Below are 25,146 nucleotides of genomic sequence, written 5' to 3'. Positions count from 1 at the left end.
CCCCGCGCCGCCCGCCCCGCCCGCGCCGCCCGCTCCGCCCGACCCGCCGCGGCCGCTATCGCCAGCACAACATGGCAGGTAAGGGCAGCCTGCCCCCCCTGCCCCAGCGTGGCTCGGGGGGCTCTCCCCGCTGCCGCCCTGGCTCCCGGCCGCCTCTCCTGTTCCGGCTCGCTTGCGCCTTGCTGGTTGTGGGGTGGTTTTTTTATCCTCTCTTGTGGGAATTCGTGCTTTGCTCCCACCCACCCCTCCTTCCCTCCGTTCTCTGGGGGGGAAAAAAAAAAAAAAGCATGGAAGAAGCAAGGAGGAGCGGGAAGTGGTGTGTTTTGGAGTTGAGGAGCTTGCAGGCAGGGTGGGTCTGCTGCCTTTTCGTAGAATCATGGAATGATTTGGGTGGGAAGGGACCTTAAAACCTATCCAGTTCCACACCCTGGTATGGGCAGGGACACCTTCCACTCTCCCAGGTTGCTCCAAGCCCGTCCAGCCTGGCCTTAGACACTTCCAGGGATCCAGGGACAGCCACAGCTGCTCTGGGCACCTGTGCCAGGGCCTGCCCACCCTGGAAGAGAAGAATTACTTCGCAATATCCCAGCTCAGCCTACTCTTTCAGTTTGAACCCTTTCTCCCCCTGTCCTGTCACTACACGCTCTGGTAGAGAGTTTCCCCCTTGAGGCTTTGGGGTCAGTGCTTGTGGTTATTTCTCAGAAGCGCTGCCGTGCACGGAGAGGTTCCAGGTGCAGGCGGTGTCCAGATTGCAGTCGCACCCTTCTGTAGGGAGCAGCCTCTGAGCATCTGCAAATGCCAGTAAAATTTGGCACAGGGCGTAATTAAACAGCACAGGTCTCGCTGTGTTTTCTTTCCCATTCTTTCCACTGCTTGCTCCCCATTCCACATCTCGAAGTACTGTTGGTAGGCTTGGGAGTGTGTGTGCAGAACGGATCTCTTCCCTCTTACTTTTCCTTGCAATTTCTTCATTTGGAAATTTATTCATCCCCCTCCTCTGCACATGAATTGTCTTTTCAGTGCTTTGCATGTGGAGGAGCAAAGCATGGGAGGCTTTGTGAGGCTTGTGCTTTGCCTTTCCCCCCTACACCATATGCACATGCTCCACCCTCCTCTTGCCGTTTTAGTCGTGGGGGGAAAAAAGTGCCAACTTGGTTCAAGTAAATTGTATGGAAAAAGAGGACTTCAGCTCGAAGAAGCAGGAGCAGTGATTCTCTCCAAGCTGTTCCCTTTAAGTCTGCTATGGTGCTAAATGACAAATGAAGTTGAAGAGAAGAAAATGGGTTTTGTAGCATTTTGGGGGAATGGTGGGGGGAGGGAAAGTGTTTTGCCATCTCCTGCATAAATCGGTTCTCTTGCTTGCCTTCACCTCCTCAGGTTATGCAGCTGGATGTAATCCTTCAGGGAAGAATTTAAAGCAAGCAAAAAATGCAAACTGTACTCTATTCCAGGACTTCTTATTCTGAGGCGCTTAATCTTTTCTGGAAAGATTATTTTCAGGCTTCTGATTTCCTTCTCTTTGAGTTTTTTTTGACTCCCTTAACTTTGGAAGAGTCTCCTCCTGTATTCTTTGTTATCTCCAAAGCCCTACCAGAGCTCGGGATTAATGTGTAAATGCCATCTGTTGCTCAGCCGGTTTGAGTTGTGTGGAGGAAAAGTTCCATTTTGACAGTGGCTTTTAGGGAAAAAAAAACAAACCAACCAACCGAGGCAAGCCCATTTCTGGCTCTTCCTGTATGTCCTCAGCCCTGCAGTGATTTGCTCAGAATGAAATGCAAAAGAAATGGGTGGTGATTTTTGGTGTGTGTTTTGGTGGCACGGTTCAAATGAATCACTGCCTTCAGCCGAGGCAGTAATGTTCCTGAAGTTTTCTCTCCGATCCGTTTTCTATGGTAGTAGAACTTGTCCCCCTCCGATTGCTTGTTTGCTTTGCTGCTTGGATTTGCTGCTTTTTTTTTTAGGCTGATAATTGCTTTCATTACTTCTGCGAAGAGACTCTAAAATTGTGGTAAAATTCTTTTTCTTTAGCCTTGAGTGCATAGGGTCGGTGAAGTGGGTTTGTGAAAGGAGGAAATGAATTGTGTTGGTTTGTATTGGATGGGAGATTGAAATTTTCCAAAAAAGCACAGCTGTGATAGCTTATATTTAAGCTGTTTGTGTGTGTATGTGTTTAGGGGGTTCTGAGTGCTCAAGTAGGAAAAAGCTTTGTGTGAAACAGCCGTTCGTGCACTTGAATTTTAAATTCATAGATAATGTTGCTTAGTCCAGTAAGCTTTGGGTGAGTGAAGCTTTTACACTGCTTGTGCTTCCCTGTTTTTGACAAACACTGCATTGAAGGCTGACAAGAACAATATCCAAAGGAAAAAGGTGGGGAGGGTGGTGTGTGATTGTGCCTCAGCACTGCTGAGGAAGTGGGCGTGCACAGGCTCTGAAATGTGCAATCTGGAACCATTGTGTGCTTGTGCTGCTGCTCTTGGGGGGGCTTGTTTTTATTGAATTGTTTTCATTTTTTTAGGAGCTGGAGGAGGAAATGACATTCAGTGGTGTTTTTCTCAGGTGAAAGGCGCTGTAGATGATGATGTAGCAGAAGGTAAGAGTAATATTTTTTACTGTTTTCTAACTTTTTACCCATTCCTTAGGTAGGGAGATGTGGATGCAGTCAGTGAAATATCCCAGTGCTGCTGAGTGCATGTTGAGCAAAGCAAATGCACATTTCATGTGCATTCCCATATCCAGATTCAGGTTTAAACTGTGGTTTGAAAGTAGCATTCAGCACTCTTGTGAAAAAGTTCAGGCTTCCTAACTTTTTTTTTGCTGGAATTGTTTTCTAAGAGTAAGATTTTTCTGATTTTTTGGCTTTTGATTTGTGTTTTTTCTTAACCTGCAAAATGGGGAATGTGATACTTAAATTCCACAAGGAGGTGTTGTTAGAATTAATATTTGTATTCTTTGAAGATCTAAGTACTAGATGAAGTAATTGTCCCAATCTTTCTAGCTCCTATTAACAAGAGGCAGAAGAAATATGAATATTTGTGCGTGCCTACTTAGTATGTAAGGAGCAGGTTTGGGTTTGAAATAATACTGGGAATTGTCTGAAACTTTTCCAAGCTGGCAGTGACAAGTGTTGTGTTACACCAAGATGGCTGCCTCTGAATTTCACTGCAAAAACTGCACTGTTTGTTTTGGTTTTCTTTTCCTTGGATTTTGGATCATTGGAGAAATGGTGCTTTGTGCTGGAGAGCAGAGTCTCTTCTGTGATTGTTCTCAAGGAAAGGTCCCCTGACTTAGGAATTTCTGTTGCCATAAAGTCCTGTTTGCACAAAGCTGCCTTTAAGATCATGAGTTAAAAGTTTTCTTTTGCTAGCAGTTGGCCTTGTCACTTATGTAATTCCTGGGGTTTTTTTTTCTTTTTCTTGCATATCTTGAATGCTCTGACATACAAGTGAGATTAATGTTATATTTAGAAAAGCAGTAACTACAGTTTCCATTATTTCCCTGCTTGACATGTGGTTCAGATTAGCTTCCAAAGGCCAAAAGAAAAGATCAGTATAAACATAACTGAGTTGTTGTTATTTATTAGCTGCAGCATGTGGCAAACAATGCACTGAGGCTTCTGTTGTTTGCAAGTTGAAATATGTCTTTTGGAAATGAAAAAGCTGTAACAATTTCAAGTTTAATTTTAAATTCCTCAGGAAGTAGATTTTAAAACTTGAACTCAAAAGTGCTGTTAAGTGTGGTATAATTTTTTTCCCTGACAGATTTAAAATTCTGTAACCTTTGTTTCATTTACATATCAAACTAAATCCTTAATAAGTGCAAGTTTTGAAAAAGTTGTGGTTGTGGTGAAGTTGTGCTTGCGAATAATTTTTCATTAAAATAGATGTTGATATGCTTGTATCTAGTAGCAATGAACTTGTATATAGGTATAGAAAAATAGCCTTTACAGGGATCTGGAAATGCAGAAGTGAGGAAATAGGAAGGAAGGACAGAGTGAGCTGTTCTAAGTGTTGCACTTAGTGTTACTAAAGGTGCCTTGCCAGCCTTGTGCCTCCTCTGCCAGGCTGGGAGCTGCACTGAGCACTGCTGGAATCCTGGGGTGGACTTCAGGGAAGCCTTTGAGGGAATTAACTGGCTTCAGTTTCAGCAAGCCAGGCAGCTTGGTTTCCAAAACATTGTAAGAATGTCCATTTTTGGGTTTTATAGACAGTGTAGCTTTCTGATTCTGTGACCCAAAGAATGAAATTTTGTTTCACTGTCAGCTATACCTGACTTAGGATCCTGAGTCTTGAGGTCCAGAGTGTATTATACTTCAAGATGTTGTGAAACTGAGCTCCCTGGGGAGAGATCCCAAGTATTATTGATGTTATGCTTGGTTGTAATTAATGTGTTGAGCTGAAATTCTCTCCTATTCCCATGTATTTGGCTCCCACAATCCGTACTGGAAGTTGGTGAAAGCAGTTGTTTATATTGATTTCTTGTTATACATCACAGTGTTTCACTGTAATTCTGTTGGAAGCGTTATGTATCAGGATGGTTGCATTTTTCCATTTCCTAGCAATATTTCTGGCTTTAAGGTTCACTTCACACAGACATGGAGCCTTGTGTGGTTCTTGGCATCAACTGGAACAGCAGCTCTGGTCTTTTGGAATACCCAGTGACAAACTGACAGTGGGTCCAAGTGCAGTCTGAGGATCTTTTTTATTCCCTGCCTTTCCTTCTGCTTTTTTTGGGGCAGGCCCGCGGTGAGAACTCAAGGAAATCTTACTGTCTCAAGCTTTAATGACTCTCTAACCACTGTGGTCTGCCAGAGAACAGGTCTGCACTCCAGCCATGCCTGTGGTGAGCACAGTACCAATTTGTGTACAAGGAGTACAAGGCTGTGAAGATCTGTTTCTTGAATGGCTGCGGAGCTCAAAATCTAAATAGCAGTTGGTTGTGGAATGCTGAAATTTCACTGAAAACAAATGTGAAGAATTGGGAGTTTTACTTTCTGTTTTCCTCCTGTTGGTAACTTAGTGTTGCAATATTTACATTGGAAAGCTGTCTTGAGCTAAGATAAAACATTGATAACCGGGAAAACATCATTTAACTGCATTAATCAATGGATATGAACCCAGTGGTCTCCCTACAGTGTTTTTTGTATATAAAATAAGCCCATGGAGAATTACATTTTGGACAGTAACACTTTTAATACAGTAGTAATTGTAACAACTTTAAAAAGCCTGTCAAGAATGCTATTATGTAACTTCCAGTATATTTAAGGTCAGACCTGACCTCCAGCCTCCCCATCACATGTATAACCTATAATTCTTTAGCTACTTGGACTAGGCTGGCTGATTGTTACGAAGTCGATATTTGGTGGCTTTGGTGGCTGAAACATGAACTCTGAGACACAGTTTTTAATTTTCTGCCTTTCCAACCACTGTGTGATGGATGGATGTGGCATGTAAGGGAAGGGGGGGAATTGTGTCACTAAAGCCTGGGGAAAGATGGCACTGAACTTGTATGTGGGGCCTGCCTGGGTCACCGCTTTGGCAAAGCTTTTGTGCTGAAAATGTGAATGTTAGGAGCAGAAGTAGCCTCTCTTCCCTTGGTATGTATGGAATTTACCCTTCCTTGTAAGCTGTGGCCTGGCTGTGTCAGATCACAGTTAAGCACAGAAATCGGGTTATAAATTGAAATCTCGGTGTCAGCTTCATTATAACTCTGCTCCTTAATTTTAATAGATGGCAGAAGTTTGCCTTCCAGTGATTTATCAGTCTGTTTTATGAGGACAAAGGTTGTTGTAGTTTGTGCTCCCTCTTTCTGAAACAGCTTTCCTCCCTACTTAGTTTTGGATGTTCATAGTTTCATAGACAGGTCTTCTGGGGTGGAGAATACAGAGTGCTTGTTTGTGATAAGTTCAGTGATCAGGTTATCAAAAGTGTCTGTAATGCACAGATTCCTTTCTGTTGTGCCATCACAGTTTCGGTACAAGTGAAACTTTATTGTCCAGAAATACTCTGGTGTTTTCTTAGTGGAAGTTTCCTTTATGGGAATGATTATAGAAAAGGATTACAAAGATTTTCAGCAGCAGTTTTGTTGGTTATGCTCTTTTGCTGTTTTTCAGAATGTGGCATAATAGCAGCTGCAGTTGGGAGCAGCTGAGAGTTGTGAGTTTAAACTGCCTCTGAAAACTACACACTTGCTTAATGGAGTGAGTTTGTACTTCAGAACAAATTTAGTCAACTTGTTTAATTGCTCAGCAGAAGGAGAAGAGTCAAGCGGCTCTATCTCAATGTTCTTTCAGGTGTAATTCAAAGATATGTGAAAGTCTGATAGTCCAGGTCCAAGGCTGGGAGCCAGGAACTTATGCCCTAAGCTTTAACCCTGAGTGATTACTGCTCATCGTGGACAAGTTTTTTAACTGTTTCATGCTTAAATTGTGTCTGAAGGAAGCATCTGAATATCTGCTGCGATTGCTAATTACTGACTTTATTTATGCTTAATACTTAATGCTTAATCTTTCTGTGATACTTTGTTAATTATCTATGATTTGCTTCATGTCTCCTCCTAAAGCCAAACATGGCTGTGTCTGTTTTAGACTGAAGATGATGAACAGATAAGTTTTTGTCCATGGCTTGTGTGTGCTAAAAGATTGAAACAAAATTGGACATTTCCCTGGTTCGGGAATGTGTTTGGTTCTAGGTGTGTTATGTCTGTCAAATGTAGTTTGATACTTACTTTTGACAGGTTTCAGAATTGCAGAGCAGCAATGGGGACTGATGTTGCTTCAGCAATGGTAGTTTGTTGTGAATGCATGAAAAGTGTTATTTCTGAATAAAGAGAAGTGAAGGCTGGTTTGGTTGTGGTTTTGGGTTTGGTTTTTTTGTTTTGTTTTGTTTTTTGTTGTTTTTTTTAGTTAGGGGGTTTTTGGGTTTTTTTTTGAGGATTGATGGAATTGGAGAGGAGAAAAAACTTAGAGTGACAGTGAGGTTGCAATAATATTGCTGAGGAAAGATTGGGATATAGTTGTGGGAGGGAAGCTAATTTTGGCTTTTGAGGGCTGTGGTTATGTTCTCTATGCTCATGAGGTAACATCATTTCCAAGGAGCAAGGCCTAGTAATAGGTGTGTTTTTAAGAGGTAGTTTCAAATATGCTGTAGATGGGAAAAGAAAAGAGCCAAGGTTATAGTCCTGTTCTGTATTCCTGAGTCTGCTTCTGTATTTGAGCTCTTCAGCTGTTCAGAGAATGTCTGTATCTGGAGAGAGAAATAGGCTACTGTGTTCTAGGAACTGCTGCTCTGGATGGACTAGAGTGCACATTTAGAGTGTGCAGTCCCCCAAAACAAAGAGCTTTTAGCAGACAGATAAAATAGGCAGTGACTGTTCAGCTCCCCAGAAGTAATTCAGTCCTCTTTCTTGCATGGGTTTGGAAGCTGGGGCACTTCAGCTTGTCAGTCAGGGATTTTTCTGTCCTTTCTGTGGGGCATTGCTGTTCTTGGAATCTTTCTTAAATTAAAAATTCGTTATAAAAAAGGCTTTTTTGTTGGAAATGCAGTGCTGGAGTGATCAAGCCATCCGACTCCACAGCAAACATGAGTGCAAGCTAGGCTATCAGCAGCAGTCTAGGTGGATTACAGCTCTGGATCAGCTTTGTGAAACTTCTTAGTTTTTCATTTTATAGTGCTAAGTGCTTCTGGTTTGGCTATTTCTGCTGTAGGAGGGGGATTCTGTGGTAGCTGTAGCTTCACAGAATGTATTTTTGAAGAGCTAAAATGAAGACTAAAGCTCCCAGTGGATGCAGAGCTGAAGGAAGAGTTAAAAGCTGGGTGTTCCAAGCTGTACTGTCTGGGTTTCCCCCCCTCCCTTTTTTCTGTTCTCCCTGACTTGCCTATTTAGGCCACAGCTGCATGTTTGGCAGCATTTCTGCTTAAAGAGGCACTCCTTCCCACTCGCTGGCATGGGTGTTCACCTAAGAGGACAGTGAACTTGTTGGGGAAGCTGATCCAGCTGAAAAATTGGTAAAATCATGGTTTTTCACTGGATTATTTTTCGGCTGAATTGAACCCTGATGTGATTCTCAGAGCTGTGCATGTGCTTACAGCAGTGTGGAGAGTGATCCAAGTGGCTCAGAGGAGCAGGAGGACCTCTGGAAGAAGATTGGTCTCTTTGTAGGACTTCACATAAAGGCAGTGCAAGACCCCGTTTGATCCCTGACTGCTGTGCTGCTATAAAGGGTAAAATCAGCTGCTAAAAAGGACTTTAAACCTTTGCAGTTCAAGATCCATACTTTGAACATGTGCTATCTGCAGGCCAGCAGTAAAATCACTGTTAGAGTACCAAAATTATTTTGTGATGGATTTTTTATAGTACACATGGAGTGGGTTTTCTGCTGTGTCCACACAAGCAGTCTGTGGAAATGGGATTTGTTCAGTGTTGTTTCAAGCTCTGTTAGCAAAATGAGCTTGTTAATATCAGTGCAGTTAGTTTCTTTGAAGTTGTTGTAGGAAATAATACCAATTGAATGGGAGGTGGGTTATTACTGATTGCTTTATTGTAAAGCACTTTAAAAAGATAATCTGACAAATGATAATCTTCTCTTGTGTGTCTTATCAGTCTTAATATGATTCCAAAAATGGATCTCTTCTTAGGGGTTTCATCTTCACCTAAATTGATGTATTGTCTTGCATTAAATGCTGCAGAATTAGTCTGCTTTTGTTTTAGCTGCTGTTAAAGTGTGTATGCAATTAAATCTGCTCTGTGTGTGCCTCATGGAGCAAAAACATCAATTACTGATGGTACCGAGTTAAGGCTGCAGTTTGTCCTTTCATCTGTAGGAAACACTGTACTCCCACAGTAATTTCATTATAGAAGATGTTTTAATAACTGCCTTAAGGGTATTTTTCAGGCCTTTTTTCCTGTCTTCAATGCTCTGTAGTATGCAGCACCATAACTGTGTCTGCAGTATTTTTAGTATGGAGTGAAAAGTTTAGCAGAACCAATGAGTGTTCAGTAATCACGTGAAACTGAGGTTTGCACTCAAAGAAGTTATTGAAAGGAGTAAAAAGCCTTGGCTTGGGTTGCTGTTTAGGTTGTGAATGTGAACAGTTACCCTGTTCCAATGAAGATGAAAGCAGATAAATACAGGAAGTATTTATTAATCCAAACCAATTTGGAGTAATCTCTTTCAAGAAGCAGTGGTAGGTCTTGTAGTCAAAGTAACAATGCAGGAACATTTTTCTAGGCTTTAAACTTGAGTGGAACACATGTAATTATAGCTTTGTTATATTCCCACAGCTCAGTTATGCTCTTGCAACATGCACCAGCTACATGGTGCTTTTTGTGAGGTCAGTGTGTCAGTAAACTGGAAATAGATGGGACATTGCCTTCTTCTGTGCTTTGAAAATGGGGAAAGCATAAAAAGGGGCCTTAAGAGGTAAAATATTGATACCTTGTGTGTGTGCACTTATTAATAATTTTATGTAGCAGGATTTCCTTCATGGATTATAGTGTTGCTCACTTTCTGGCTTCCCACGCAGGCCTGCTGTGGAACTCAGCTCTGGGCAGCCAGCAGTGTTCCATGAGGGTGCTCTTGCCTGGGTCTTTAGTGACTGGAAGGTTTTGGGTTGTTAATTTTCTTTGAAATGAAGTACCACCATCAGGTTCTGCTGCTGCGAGCTGATATTACTGAAAACAATTATTTGAGGCTTCTCTGCATGCTTGTAATCCAGTGAGAGAAACAGAAGTGGCTGGAAGCTTCTCTCTTTCCTCTCCTAACTTACCACTCTTTTGTTAGGCACTGGAGGAGAAGCTATTAATTTGGTCAGCCATTCTTTATCAAAATGTATTTTCCTCTCAGCGATCCACAAGTGATAGCACCATGAAGGGAACCAGCATATTTAGGTCACATGTGAAGCCCCTGAGGCAGTTCTGTTTGCATCTAATTTTGGAAGAAAATTTTAGGGTCAGGAAAAAAGGGTTTAAAAGAGTTGCATTGTAAGAAAGATTGATTTTTTGCAAATACGTAGAAGACATTTTGTGTGGAAATTTTGTTTTGTTTCCCTTTGCTTTTTCAATTGTAGTTCTCAAATCAATACTCTGGGAATAATGAGAGCTCCAAACATACACAGTTGGCACTCTGGTTTTGAGAACCTGAGAAAAGATAATTAAGGAACAGTTAACGTAATTGACACTTCATATTATAGTTGCTTATTTAAAATATGGTAAGTACAATGTCATTTTTAATATATTCTTGTTTGTTGAATGCCAGTAATTGTATTTCCCCCCCTTTTTTTTTTCACTGACTATAAAAAGTATTTCAGTGGCCATTCTTTGCTCCTTAAAAGCAGTTATTTCAACTGTCGTTTGTACTATTGTTAAATGATGATTTGAGAACTCATGAGCTATGTTTGTGTACAGTGCTTATAAATGTAGACTGAAGGTCTTGCTTTATTTTCAAATAACTTGGAAGTGAATTGGTCCAGTGGACAAGAACTACATACAGAAATAAAGCTTTGGCTTTCATAAAATTGTAATGACTCTCAAAGACAGTTGTTTGAGAGTTCTTGGGCTATTTTCCAGTGGAATTGCCTAACAAACCCCTGACTTTTCTGGTACCACTCTTGTGCATTGAGTTGGGAATAATATATAGAAATATTGGCAATAAGAAAGAAAAATTTAGATTATTGTTTAATAATTACCCAGTTTGGCTTGTTTTGAAGTGTGACCTTGATGTGGGAAGAGGAATTAGAATTCAAATGACACCCCAGCCTGCCTGTAGGTTTGTTGTCACTTCACGTAGCTACTGCTCCTAAGAAAAATGGTCCTTCCTGGTGCCTCTGCTGGTCACTGCCTTGAGCTGGGCCAGGTGATCCCTGAGTTCCAGGGTGGTCACTTGGGGAAACCAACCCAAATGAAAATTACATCTCTTGGATTACTTTTATTCCACATCAGCTTCTTCAGACTTAATTTGTCCAACTTTTAGCAAATGTTTGTGGTGGGATAGGTGGTAGTTCTACAGGAATGGGATGAGGTGAAAGGATGGATTGCTTCTCTTGGAGAGTTGATAATGGTTCTAAGGCAACATGGGAAACTGTGGAATTGGGAACAGTTCAGCCTCCTTCTCAGCCTTTTCACATGCACAGTTGATCCCTGCTTGTTCATAGTCTGCCTTGCACATGAAAACTCAACTTTCAGTGCACTGAGATTTGTATTTGAGGACATTTCTTCTCATAGATCAGTATGAACAAACAGCAGTTGAAGTTGAAGCCTGCAGTGTTCATTATATAGCCCAGCAGTGAGAAAATGTCACTGTTTGTAGAGGTAATAGTCAAACATTCATAAGCTGTTTCACTGGAATGTGGAACTGGCAGGAATGGCTTTTTGCCCAGAAGTTTAAAACTTTCTGTATAATCTTTCTGCCTTTTTTCAGTCAGTTCTCCTCACAGCCTTGTGTCATTGTTTTGGTATAGTTTTATTTCTTTGTTTGTTTAAGCAAAATCTTACACTCCTTTTTTTTGGGGGGGTGGGGGGGTGTTAAAGAAGTATCTAGGGTCTTTAATTTTATTCCAGACCCTTCTGGAAGTGGTAACCTGCTCTGGAAAGCAGCAGGAGCTGACAGCAGGGTTGTGTTCCTGCAGCAGGACACGTGCTGTGCTTAACCCAGCTCATTTGTGTCTCGCAGTAATGAGATGCCTCAGAGGAAAGGGCAGGAGGAAGACAAAGAACATTTGGAACAAAACAAAATCCCTTGGATAGTCTGCACATGAGGTTGTTGGCTCCCTGGAGCTTGGGGTGCTTTTGCTTGGTGTGACCTGAGGAAGCTCATCCCAAGCCTGGGAGTACCAAGCATCTGTTTCTGAGGATGCTCATCATTCTGCTGGTTCTGAATTGGCATCAACAACTGTGCAACCAGGCCATGGTGCAGCACTGGGGCAAGGTGTTTCTCCACCCTGGTTAGGAGCATGTCTGTGTTAGAAAAATGCCTTGGTAGGGTTGTATCCTGCATTTCCTTCCTGCCGCTTGCTCACTGTCCTTCTGAAGGAATTGTCAAGATAAGCTTTTCTTCGTGCCCATAAACTTTTTAATGTGTATACTGAAATTCTTTTTCCAGGGGTTTTACGTTGCATTCAGCTGGAAGTTGTTTGGCATCTTCCAATTCATGTTTGTTCTAACCAGGGTATTTGGTCTGAGGTCCATTTTCTTACAGAGCTCTTACTACTCTTTTACTTTTTGCCAACTTAAAAGTTTAAATTTAAATGTCATTATCCCAGGGCATAGTGGGGAGACTGATGGAAGACTAGAAATGGAGATAACTGGAAGTAATTATCTGCAGTTGTTTTCTTTGGAGTAATTCTGACCCTTCCATGCTTTATTTTCCTTACTTGTGAGACCTGTGTGGTGTTCCCCAAAATAAGGTTCCAAAGCCTTTGATATTTTTTTTGTAATGATCTTTGACATCCTTGCAGGACAGTAACACTGCCAAAATACTCTCTCCTTTTTATATATAAAACATACGTACAAAATATATAAACAATTTTTTAATGTATGTATATATATATAATCTGTTATACAACTCTTCCAAAACCCACAGAAAAGGTCCTGATCTATAAAGAGTCATGTTTGAAACAAACACTTAAAAATAAAGGTTGGTATTTTGCTTTGATTAGTAGACTATATATATAATTTTAAGAGGTGTTATAAATATGCCTTGGAGTTGTCAAGATTCCATGTGTTAGGGTTCTCAAAGTCCAGGCCAGAAATTGGAATTGGCTTCTGTTTAATAATGATTTTTTAAAAGAGGCTGAGGCATGTATGCTTGGGCCAGAATAGAAGCACAGGAAAACACTTGCCAGGTTGGGGGTTGGGGGGAGGTGGGGCAGGGGAAGAAAAGGCAGCTGGGCAAAGGAAGACTGTTCTGTAAGGCTCCAAGTGCCACTAAAGAGGCATTAGGTATTAAAAGGAACTGATAGCTGAATGAGTGACCAGAGTGAGGGAAGTAATCAGAAATTCTGATTTTCCAGTCACTTCATAGAGCTGTGTATTTATCTCAGCTGGAAACTTCAGTTGTACTTGTGACCTTCACAGGCCCTGTGCTCCCCGGCAGGCTGCCTGAAATTCAGCTGGAGAGCAGCCCTTTCTCCTGCCCTCCCTCCCTGCCTTTCTGGTAGGCAAGAGGAATTTCTGACTTCATTTTTCTTGCTTAGAAGGAGGCACTTCATGCATTGTCTGAGCCACAACAGCCTCCTGCATTCTACACACCAAGATTAAAAGCCTCCGAATGTTTGGCCTGAGCTTTGCACCTGAAATAAATCCTTTGGTCAAAGAATGTGTTAGAAGAGTCTGAAACAGCAGGGTAGTCTTGAAGAGTTGTTTTTTTTAATCTCTACAACAGGAATGCACACCAAGTCACAGAGTTCTAATTTTGAAAGGCATTGCTAAAGTGTTATTTTTCTGTAATAATACTATTGCTGAATTTTAACCTGCAGTATGTGTTCTGGATTGGCTTCAGCAAAAAGAGAAAATGAAGCTATTGCAGAGCTCTGTCTGTAGCTTTCTCAGTGACAAGGAAGGCATTGCCTGAAGGCTTCTTTTCTCTATGTGCAGAACAATGGCCCAGTATGTTATTTCCAAATATATTGTTATTTGCAAACAGACCAGCAGCTCCTGACTGACTGTGCTGTGCAGCCTATTGAAATTCTGGCTGTGATTCCAGCAGAGATTTTTCCATAAATAGCTCTGTACTACTTGGGAACACAAACAAACCCTGGAAAGATCTGAAGTAAGGTCTGCTAGGGACTGTTTAGCCTGTTATTAGTGTGTACTTCAGGGTAGATATTATTATGGATGTGAGGAATTTTTCTGTAGGGTTAGGTAGGGGCTGTCAGCAGAAATTAAAAAGTAAATAATTACCAATCAAATTAGATCCAAGAACTCACAAATCACCTGTCTTGAGCATAGGGGGGAAAAAGGATAATAAAAATTAATAAATGTGATCAGAAGCAAGTTGATTCTCTTTTTGGATTTTTTAAAATAAAAGCTATTAGGTAATAACTAAACATAGTTTAGGGTTCAAGTAAATACAACTTGAAATTAAAATTATATATTCTTTCCATGAACAGACATCGAAATTTGTGCTGATAGGATGTTTGTTATGTGAATGAATACCTGCCCTAGGAAATGGGCTGTATTTTCCAGTGCTGTGCAGGTAAACATCCACTTGAATAAGTAATACAGTAGTATTTTATAGAATATTCCATTATAATTGGTGTAAGCTGTCTTGAGTAATTTGTAGGCTTGAGGAGAAACTTGCAAACATTCTGTGAATTAGGAAAGAGTTGAATAAATACTTCCATGTTTTGCCTGGGTCACAGGGCTGATTCTCTGCTGGTCCTGTTGCTCATAAAGTTTGTTCCTAAGAAAGAATAAATCCCCTTTTAAAAGCAATCAAAGAGTATAAAAATAACTTTGGCATTTCTCACTTTGCTGCTCCGAGTGGGGACTCTGGAGTGTCCTCAAGCCCTGGTTATCATAGGAAATGTGTTTTATCAGGTGTCAGAGTGAGGATGGGTCACTGAGAGCACCCCACAGGAGAGCTTTAGGACACTGTCCCAATGCAGATCTCTCAGCTGTACCTACTGCTCCCCCTGGATGTTTATTAAAAACCTGTGCCTGTGGCCACTGAGCAGTCTCAGAAGGATCTCTGACATCTTCACCATGCAGAGCCTTGGCTGTGTCTGAAGTTGCCTCTGCTGAAGGAGCACCTGCCCTGTGGCTGGGGGCTGCACACAAGGCTGGAATGGAAATCTGCTCTGAGGCACTGACTTGGTGCTGATAACTGGGGGTAACTTGGAGTCACAGAATCCTGGAATGGTTTGGATTGGAAGGCGTCTTAAAGCCCATCCAGTGCCACCCCTGCCATGGGCAGGGACATCTTCCCCTATCCCAGGGTGCTCCAAGCCCTGTCCAGCCTGGCCTCGGACACTTCCACAGATGGGGCAGCCACAGCTTCCTTGGGAATTCAATCTCAGCCCCTCACCACCCTCACAGGGAGGAATTTCTTGCCAATATCCCATCTTGACCTACCCTCTTTCAGTTTGAACCCATTCCTTCTTGTCCTGTCTCTCCAGGCCCTTGTAAATAGTCCCTCTCCATCTTTCTTGGTGGGAAGAGCAGCTGAACTGCTGACACCTTTTTCTTTTTGAAGGCCTAGGTGGTATTTCTGAGCTTGGTTCACATTTCTTTGTTTCATGAACATTCTTTTTCATTCTTTGTAGGCACATTGAGAGCAGCTCCCTGAGAAACTGGGAAGTATAAATAAAGCAGCTCTGCAGTCCAGCAAAGCCCTTCTGCTACCAAGGGGTAATTAGCCTGGGTTTGCAAAACAGATACATTGCCAACATATTTATCACAGAGAGAAGAAATAAAGCTTTAAAGCTTCAATAAGACTCAGTCAAATAGTTCTGATGTGTTTTGGGGAATCCCTATACTCTGTATAACTTGCATTACAAAGCATGTCTTAAGACAATTATGGAGCACTTGTGTGAGCATTGTGGATAAACCCTGATGAGCCTTGAGAGAATGAACTGTGACTTAGCTCTGTGCATACAGGTTTTCCAGGGAGTAGTGCCTTGAGATGGAGTTGGGGTCTCCTGAATCTTTATAGATTCCTAGGATGCACTTTATCTTCCAGGTCTGCAAGGGTGTTTTCTACAGCTCACAAATGTCGTAAATAGACATTTAATTTCTTTGTTTCAGCATGAAGTTTATTCTGGAAAATCAGTAAACATGAATTTTTCTCTTCAGCAGTGCTAAAATTGAATTGTTGCCCTCTTGGAAATAGATATGCAGTTTTGCTGCAACTTTATTAATGATGGGTTGTAAGTTAAAGCTCTGCAGGCAGAAAAGATGTTGGAACAAGTAATGTACCACAGTATTAAAACCAGGCAAATGCTGTGTTAGAGGATGAATAATCAAATCTGTCATTTAAAAGTTTTTTTGTCTCAATTCTCCTTCTCTTGCTCAGCAAGTCCCAGTTTTGTGAGTGATAGTGATAGAACATTCAGGCACCTGAGGGGATCTCAGATGAAGCAATTGTGGGCATGAAGTTGGTTCCTGCTGGAGTTAATTTTGTTCCACTATAATTAGATATGTATGATCTGTATGCAGTTGTACAAAGGACAGAAATTATGAGTAACTCCCAAACGAAATTCTGCACAATACAAATAGAACTAAACCATTCTGTCATCTTTGCCTCAGAAATCAGTGTAGGTTTTGGTAGCTGAAAGTGTTTCTGAAAGAACTCGAGCTGGTATGGATTGTGTGTAGCACTTTAGTGCAGCTACTTTGTTTAAAGGTTTAAGGTGTGGTTGAAACAGGAAAATTCCAAGGAAAGGAAGCTGTTTCTTGTGTAACTTAGCCAAATTATTTCTATGTTGCAGTAATACCTAATGTTTTATCTCTATTCAAAACTGTAGAAGCAGAGTACCCTGAGACTGCCAGTCCTCCTTCAAACAAACCATAAATTTCCTATTCTTACCTTTTAGGAAATATTTCACTTGGGGATAAAATAAATTTGCTTTTAGGTAGAGTTTTATTGCTGCAGCACCAAAGAACACATGCATGCTCATTTTTTTCAGTGCATTTCAGGAAGGTTTGGCTCTTAAAAACTTTGTTGGTTCCCAGAATTCTGTGGCACTTGATGGAAGCTTGAGGTTCTGGGCTGCTTTGCATCAAAACAGGGACACAGTCTCTCCAGATTAAGTGTAATTGATGTGGCCTGTGGTAGCAGCAGGGCACAAGCAAACCTTGGCCAGGTACACAGGATGTCAGATGGATTTTATGGCAGATGATGTTATGAAACAAAGTGACTTAAGCATTATAATGCATTTAGGGTTTTAACACAGATGTTGCTTAGGTAGGGTATTTTTTATATTTTGTGTGTCTGTTATTTTTTTCCTATCAAACTCATAATTTCTCATGGAATGCTGAGGGGTGCATAGCCTCCGATTGTGCTGTTATCTAACCTCTGGATAACTGCTGTTCCCAGTCTTTTTTTGGTAATCCTAGACTGTGACTGAAGAGGAGTTTTCACTGTAATTGAAAGGGAATTGATGCAACACTGAGTGTGACACATCCTCAGTAGGAGGGCCACTCTTCTTTTCCTCTTCCCTGCCTGAAAATAGATTTAAGCTTCAGGAGCTGGATGCTCTCAGCAGCTGAATTTTGTGATATTGGGAAACTGAACCCCACAGTAGCTTTTCCATCAAACAGGTGCCTGGTATTTAAAAATGCTGAAACACTGGATTTACTGCTGATTACTTTTTTGTTTAAAAGCAGAACAATTCTGCTTGGAAGGAGGAAAGCTTGTGGACAGATTGAGCCCTTTTAAAAAAATGTATTATTATTCTTTAGTATTGCAGTAGCTGCAAAGAAGAGGCTCAAGAAGACCCTGTGACCTTCAACTGCTCGTTCCTGGTCCTGGATAAATGTTGTAGTTCCACAAACTGTGAAACACTCTCCTTTCTGAGGTGATTTCAGCTGGGTACCAGGAGTGGGGCTGGATTTCTGCCACTCCAGCCTCTCCTGTTTATGATATTAATAAACTGGTGTCAAATGTCCTGGGAACAGTTTATGCAGGTTGAAAGACCTTTGTTTCAGCCAACAATAGACCTGAATTAGTATGAATAGGAAAAGCAAATAGGCACTTCCTGCCATATTTGAGGGAATATTTGAGTTTGGGAAGCATGTTTATTAAGACATTTGAACTAAATGCTCATCACTTGCACTTTGTCCCCAGCAAAATGCTCCATGTCTATGTGTATTTCTGTTACCTTTCTAAATATGTTTGCAGTGCTAATGATGTAAGGTGGAATCTCCTGTTTGAATACATTATTTAGGATATTCTTTGGGGGAAAAACTCAGCCCCTGTGTAATGAAGATTTAAAAGGGGGAATTGACTTAGTTGTTGTTTTCCTAGTCACATTTATTCCTGGAATGAAAACTTGGAGGCCTCTTGCAAAGACTAGAAACTATTAGGATAAAGTGAAATAATGGAGTGATGCCTCAGCTCATCTTGAGGTTGAGGTGCCTTTCACAGAGTGCTGTAACTGCTCTGTGTGGCTTCTGGGCAGAAGATGCCTTTAGAGCCTCCAGGGAATTCTTGTCAGGTATTAAATAATCCTTTATTATTGAGTTTGGAGTATTTTCAAGCTGATGTAGCACATGTTGAGTTGAAAAATGGCTCTGTCTTGAACTGGTAAGGTCCCCATTTTGCAGTAGTGTTCACATGGAGTTACTGGGACAGCAGCAATCTCCCAGAGTTGTGGGGCTCTGGAAGAAGCTTCAGACACACACCCCCTCGATTCCAGGATGGGAAGGACTGTAGGGTGTACCTTGGGTGTACCTGTAAAATACATCCTCAGAGGTGGAGGCAGCTCCCAAGGACTTGGGAGCTGCAGTGAGGGCTACGCTCCTGTTTTGCTGATTCCAAGGTGTTAAGTTTTTCACATCAACTACTGCTGGAGCCAGGTTAACCTTTACCTGTTAAATATGCAGTGTCTGGGCAGCCCAGTTAGCAGGAGTTTTTTGGGGTGTTTATTTGTCTGGTCTGTTGTAAATGTATTCATTTTCCTGCTTCTCTGCATGGGCTCAGGCTGCTTGTGCCTTCTGTTCTCCCAACTAGATCATGTCCAGCCAAGGGGCAATGCAAGTACTGGGAACTCTGGTTTGCAGCATCGTTTGAACTAAATTCATTCAGTTGATACTTTTTTGCTTGGTGGAAGGAGGGAATTTTCCTCTTGACCCGTGCATGTGTTCTGAAGGGAACTGCAGTCATGTCTTAAAGTTTAAAAATAGAAAGCAATTAATCAGCATGATAAGGGTTAATGGTTTCTATCCAGAAACCAAACGGCTTTGCATTTGTTGGTATAGAGAGAACATTCTTCTGTCTGCTGTTGTTGTAACAGGAGAGGATTTTTCACATTAATTTTTGAAACACTTACTAAGAAAAACTTGTTTGGGGTTAAAAACCCCAAAACTATTAAACTCTCGTCAGATGAAATGGTTTTAAGAGGCCAGTTCAGGACTGTTTCCTGCTGAGAAATCCTAACCCCCTAGGGTTTCTTTCTTCTGTAGGTTTGTCGTGAAGCTGCCTTGAAAGGAGTTACAGCAGTGCCAGACTTGGTGAGCAGAAATAAAACCCACAGCCCAGTGGCTGCAGTGAGTGTGGTACAGGTGTTGCACAGTGGATCACAGTTCTAAATCAATTTAAGGTGTAAAAGCTCCTTCCTAAAGCTCATGGTATTCTTTTTCAGTGTGAATGCTTTCTTTTCACAAAGATAAAATTTAAGAGCAATTTTATGTCATTTTCAGTGGTAGGAAGCAGGGACACATCAGTATCTGACACATCTGTTTTCAGAGTGCTTTGATGTGCTGCTGTTTGTCATCTCTGTTTTTTCTTCCCTGCCACCACAGGTGTCTTGGAGTCCTATGTACTGGAGACTTGAGTTTCCTACTATAGATGGAGACAGGAAGCCAGGGGTCTGAGCTTTAAATAAGTTTTCTTTCTGTTCTAGCAAAGCTAGATTCTGGCCTTGTTGTAGATGGAACCTCATGGGGACTGCAGACAGAAATGCAGTTAATTGGCATTTTGGGTGTGGGCTCAATGGCCTTTGGAAATCCAGCTGTACTAGCTGGAGATGTGGTTGCTCCTGAGTGTGTTCCTTGCTTTCCCCCACAGCAAATTTGCTCATCTGTTGCCTTCAGCTCAGTCTCAGTGAACTCTGTTAGCTTGGAAAAATACAAATTGTTTAACAGAAATGAAATGTGTTACCGTTGTTCACAGAAGTTTGAGGTGGTGGCAGTGCCTGTAGATAAGTGTTCCCTGTAGTGATTTCTGCTCCTTCTGAGAGATGCTGGGTTTGTGCAATTCTTTGTTGGTCTCTTGCCTTGGTCCAGGAATGGACTGTGGGGGAAAATAATGGTAATTTTAGTGGCAGAAACTTGCCCTGAGTGGAGATGTTGAAGCAGTTGCCCAAGTGAGGCACAAATGTGTGACAAACACAAGAGTTAAAACACCTAGTGTACTGCTGCCTATCTGACCTGGATTGTAATGATGACTATAGATTGTGCTTTCTGTGAATTCTCTTTAAATGAGGCTATTACTTTGATGCCACAGTTAACTCAAGATCCCATAAAGATTTCTGGATGCATAAGAAGCTGCTGTTCCAGATGAGAGATTAGCAGACGGTGATTCTGTTCTCTGCTTTACTCTTGCCTTGTAAAACACTTGATCTACATATTTGTTCCTGTCCCAACTTGCAGAAGCTTTTGAGTCACTTCTGTGATAATCCTGTTCTCTGCAGTTCCGATGCCATCCTCTCACTTTGGCTTTGCAGAGAGGAGCAGCTTCTGGTGCATGGGACAGATGCATTTGGAGTTGTTCTGCTCTGAGTGCTGAGCCCAGTAAAGCTTTTAGATAACAAAACTAATGGCAACAAGATTGGGGCTGGTGCCACTGTTCCTGCCTGCTGTGGGACAGGATGGAAGTTTGCTGTTGTGTTTTCTAGGAAGCCGTGAGGCTTAACAAAAGTTATTTGCATGAATTTGCAAAACCACCAAAATAACATTGTTTTGTACTTGAGTATTATCTCTAGACTATCTAAGTGTTACAAATGCAGCTGTAAGTTCTAAGCTGTCCTAATACACACAAATCCTGTGGAGTCTTGGGGTACTGATTCCTTCCCTTGCCTCCAGTTCCACCTCCCATTAAAAAAGTGACTAATTCCAGCTCCTGCTTCTGAAGGCTGGTGATAACAGAGTGTTCTTGCTGTCATTGCTGGTACATGGATTTGACAGCACAAAGAGTGATCTCAGGAGGATGTGCCACACTGAGCTGTGCTTTGCTGTGCAAGAGTAGAGTCCTGCTTACCTGGGATCCCTCAGTGAGCAGGGCAGGCATGGGGCATGGGGTGACTTAGGAAGTAACAGCAAAAGCTTAATCGGGCAGTATCAAACTTCTATTTTAGGGAGCTAAATACAAAGTTAAAAATTAAATGTGTAGTAGCAATAATAATGAGTAATAATAATAATGGCTTTCTAATCCAAAGTTGAACTCATTGTTGAACTAGAACTTCCCTAGTGTATCTTTCCTCAAAGGACTGGCAAAGCTGGAGAAGGAAAGGGAGAAGAAATGGTGAATAAAAGAAAATAAATAGGAATCTAGAGGAGTCCAGGAAATTAGAGTGAAGTTATGGTGGCTTAGGCCTACTTGACAAGGTTTCTATTTGATTATTTTACTTAGGTGAGTAACTTGTGCTGTGCAATACTATGTGTATTCCCTGTTTGGCCACTGGTATCTTGTGTATGCTACAGGTGGGTAGGGATGTAAATAGGACTGGGTGAGTCTCAGTGCTGAAGTGCATCTTCACCAAACAGCACTACATGTTTTCAGCATCAGCAGGAAAATGGTCACGTTTTTAATTTTCAGCCTCCCAGGCCTGTTCAAGTGAGTTCACTCACTTGGAGTGAATGTGCAGGCCAGGGAGCACTCTGTAAATCTTCCTCCTCTCTGTACAGCTCCCAGGTTTGCAAAGCAAAACCCAGCAAACCCAGCCTAATTACTGTCTGCTGGAGCTGCACCCTGGGCTGCTGTGTGTTTGTGTGTGCTAATAAATAGGAATCTAGAGGAGTCCAGGAAATTAGAGTGAAGTTATGGTGGCTTAGGCCTACTTGACAAGGTTTCTATTTGATTATTTTACTTAGGTGAGTAACTAGTGCTGTGCAATACTATGTGTGTTCCCTGTTTGGCCACTGGTATCTTGTGTATGCTACAGGTGGGTAGGGATGTAAATAGGACTGGGTGAGTCTCAGTGCTGAAGTGCATCTTCACCAAACAGCACTACATGTTTTCAGCATCAGCAGGAAAATGGTCACGTTTTTAATTTTCAGCCTCCCAGGCCTGTTCAAGTGAGTTCACTCACTTGGAGTGAATGTGCAGGCCAGGGAGCACTCTGTAAATCTTCCTCCTCTCTGTACAGCTCCCAGGTTTGCAAAGCAAAACCCAGCAAACCCAGCCTAATTACTGTCTGCTGGAGCTGCACCCTGGGCTCCTGTGTGTTTGTGTGTGCTCCGGCAGGGCCAACAGCACTGAGAAGCGAGTTGGCCATCAGACAAATTCCCCTCCCTGGGAAGGAGGGCAGCTTTGTGCTGCCAAATTCCAGAACTGGTGCTTGGGAGAGAGTGAGGAACCAGCTGGCTTTGGCAGAGATGCATGGCACAGAGGGAGGATTTTTTGCCACAAGGGCAATAACCCCTTTCTGGCTTTTCTATTTCTATGTGCATTTCTTCCTGTCCCTGTGTTTTAAGGAATTAATATATTTTTAATGCCCTCTCTAGTAGAGAAGACATCTGTTTAACGGACTTTTGGAATGAGTGTCAAGTAGTAAATTGAACAGTAAGAATGCCTTCTCCCAACTGCCTTTGGATTTGTTACCTAGGCACTTCAGGGAGCCGGAATGAATGCAGGGAATCCTTCAGGCAAGTGAATGAAGAAGAGGGAAATGAAGTCAATAGTAAAACTGGTTGTGGTAACTTTAGAGCATACAATCCTTGTGTTCCCCTCCCCCTCTCCACAGACTTAAATTAGGGATGAGGCTGGAATGCAGAGGGTGTTTTCTTTTACACCACCAGCACTAAACGGTGTATGGCATTTTGCTCTCACTGTTTTCCTGGGGTGTGAAGTTGTGGTACCCTGTGTTGGGAGTCTCCTCTACACACAGACATGTGGTTGGTCACCCTGCCTTAACAGCCTTCCTGTTCACTGTGGGATTAACACCTCACCATCTACCTTCAGAAATAAATACACAGTATATCAGGACTGTGGATAAAGGAGTAAATCCAAATCACAAACAGTGGGATGTTGGTGGGATGACTCAGTATATTGTGCAGCTGCTTAAAATATTTGAAGCCTTGGAAGAACTTTTGTTTCCTCTCCAGTGTCTTTCATTGTTTAATTGGGGTATTTTCCCAATGATGAAGTATATAATTCCAAAACAAAACCATTATTGGAGACAAGAAAGTCCAGTCAAAAGCCATACATTTCTGTCATTAGCTGTGACTTGAGCTGGAGTTTCTGGAAGTTCCATCTATTCAGTAGTTTGAAACAGGGAGGTTTTGCCTCACCCTGGATTGAAAGGACCAAACACCCCACAAGGGATTTCCAGACACTTAATGTCTGCAGGTTTTCCTGGACAGATACTCTTGCTCTCTCTAGGAGGAATGGCTCAGGTATATTCAGCAATTGTGCATCAAATTCAAATATTTCACTGTCTTTATCTCTCATGATGTTTATCCACTCCTCTGCTGCTTCCTCAGTTTGAGGGTGTTTGAGCTTCCATGGATTTTAATATTAATCCTAAAAGTTGGTTTCTTAATGTTTTTCTTTTGAGACAGTTTCTGAAGTATCCTTGGAATGATTGATGTTTAGTTTCATGCAAATAGCTTTTCCAGGCTGATAAACTGAGGACCTCCACATTAGGTCAGCAAATTCAGTTTTCACTTGCCAGGACAGAATTACCAACCTGTAAATAATCTGCTCTGCTATATGGATTTTTATAATCTTTAAAAAGATTATTTTGAGTTGCTCCTTTGGAAAATTCCAAAACGGTGTCTTGAGCCACTGGGAAGGTATATAAACAATGCTTTCTAAATAATTTAAAAATGCTTTTTAAATGTTACAATTCTTTGTTCAGTCCTTGGAAACATCAAGAGATTGCTCCACTTGTGTAAACACTCTGATTTACTTGCTCTCTGCTTAGGCAGCAGATCAACGTGATACCAAAAACTTGCACAGAAACCTTTTGGGTCTGGTGAAATAAAGGCTCTCTTTGTTCCTGCTGTGATTGACTCGCTGCTGCAGAGTAGGTGACATGTTTTGCCTACCAAGCATGTTTTCTAAGCAGAGTTTATATAAAGTTCATGGAACATTAAAACAGATAGCCTCTTCTCTACTAATAAAATCCTCTTTATTATATTATTGGAAACAAAGTTAATACAGAATTGCTTTTCAGGTTTGTGATGGGCCTTCTGGAATGAAGTCATTGGATTATGGTTTTCTTTTGCTGGCTTGGATTGATGAAGCTGGTTTATTCCCTTTTTCCATAGACATTTGGACGTTGGTAAAACTTCATCACAATCCTTTCTATAAAGTTTTAGAAAACTTGATGGTGACAGTGCACGTGTTCTGCATTCACTGCAGCATGTGGAGGGCCCTCAGTGTGAAAGTGTGCTTAAGTATTTGTCACTGAGTTTTTCTTGTTCCAAACACTGCTTTTAACAAGGGGAAAGGCATTTGAGATCTGTTGGATTCCGTTATTCTTCTTTTTTAATTTGAATTGGTTCTCTTTCCAGTGCACTGGCCCAGTGGCCTCGGAGCCTTACCTGAAGCTCTGAGATGTGTTTTATCTTCCTCCTATTCCCTGTCAAAGTCAAACACCATATTTTGGGGTTTTTTTAATTGCTCCTCCAGTTTCTGTCTCCATATCTGCTGTGGAAGAATTTAGTCCTGCTTGAATCCATATCTTGCTGGTGGTTTTGATTTTTGTTCGAGCACTTGAAAAGTGAGGATGTCTCATTGAGGCTTAAAAAGCTTAAAGCAGGTTGTGGAAATAAAGATGATGTGCAGAAGGAGAGGAAAGCTTTGCCAGATTGTAGCTGCTGGATCTGGGAGAGCTGTAGGAAGCTTTGGATGGCTCTGGGGGAAGCAGACTCTGCCCTGTCTCCATGTGCTGATGGATCAGGGACCAAAACCTCTCTTTAGTTTGACATTTCTGTGATCAGTGGCTTGGTTTGACTATAGGGTTTTCTATCTCTGAGGTGGAGATACAGCTGTGCAGCAGCTCTGTGTTTCCATAGTGTTTTTCTCAACTGTTGCAGAACATTTTCATTCATAAATAGATTACAGGTCATGTAGGTGATTCCCACCCCACGACCCCTTTGCTTTCAGGTCACTAAAAACCATTATTTGAAAGCATTTAGCTGTCTCAGAAGTGTTTCTACAACAGTAAGTATCTGTGAAGGGATATTGAATGGAACTAAAGGACAAGTGTATAGATCTGTGCAGAGAAATACTTCCAAATATGTAATAATCTCTGAATTCTTTGTTCC

The 25,146-nt window shown here is 41.7% G+C and overlaps 1 protein-coding gene across 2 annotated transcripts in view; it reads left to right on the top strand.

Annotated features, from left to right (window-relative positions):
* The first annotated feature begins 6 nt into the window (after positions 1–6).
* The window catches only part of PPP2R2A (protein phosphatase 2 regulatory subunit Balpha), a 36,178-nt gene continuing 11,038 nt past the window's right edge, over positions 7–25,146 (top strand). Inside the window, exons 1-2 of one of the 2 annotated variants that reach the window (XM_039698330.1) lie at positions 7–78; positions 2,516–2,590. In XM_039698330.1, the coding sequence (XP_039554264.1) occupies positions 72–78; positions 2,516–2,590 (82 nt within the window). In that variant the 5' untranslated portion in view covers positions 7–71. Of the gene's footprint in view, positions 79–1,782; positions 1,893–2,515; positions 2,591–25,146 lie in introns of those variants that run through there. The other variant, XM_039698328.1, reaches the window with a different exon arrangement.

This window comes from Passer montanus, unplaced genomic scaffold (assembly GCF_014805655.1).
Source record: "Passer montanus isolate IOZ18808 unplaced genomic scaffold, ASM1480565v1 scaffold123, whole genome shotgun sequence".
NCBI lineage: Eukaryota > Metazoa > Chordata > Aves > Passeriformes > Passeridae > Passer > Passer montanus.
The sequence above is the reverse complement of the archived record's forward strand: the minus strand, read 5'-3'. Positions and strand labels throughout refer to the sequence as shown.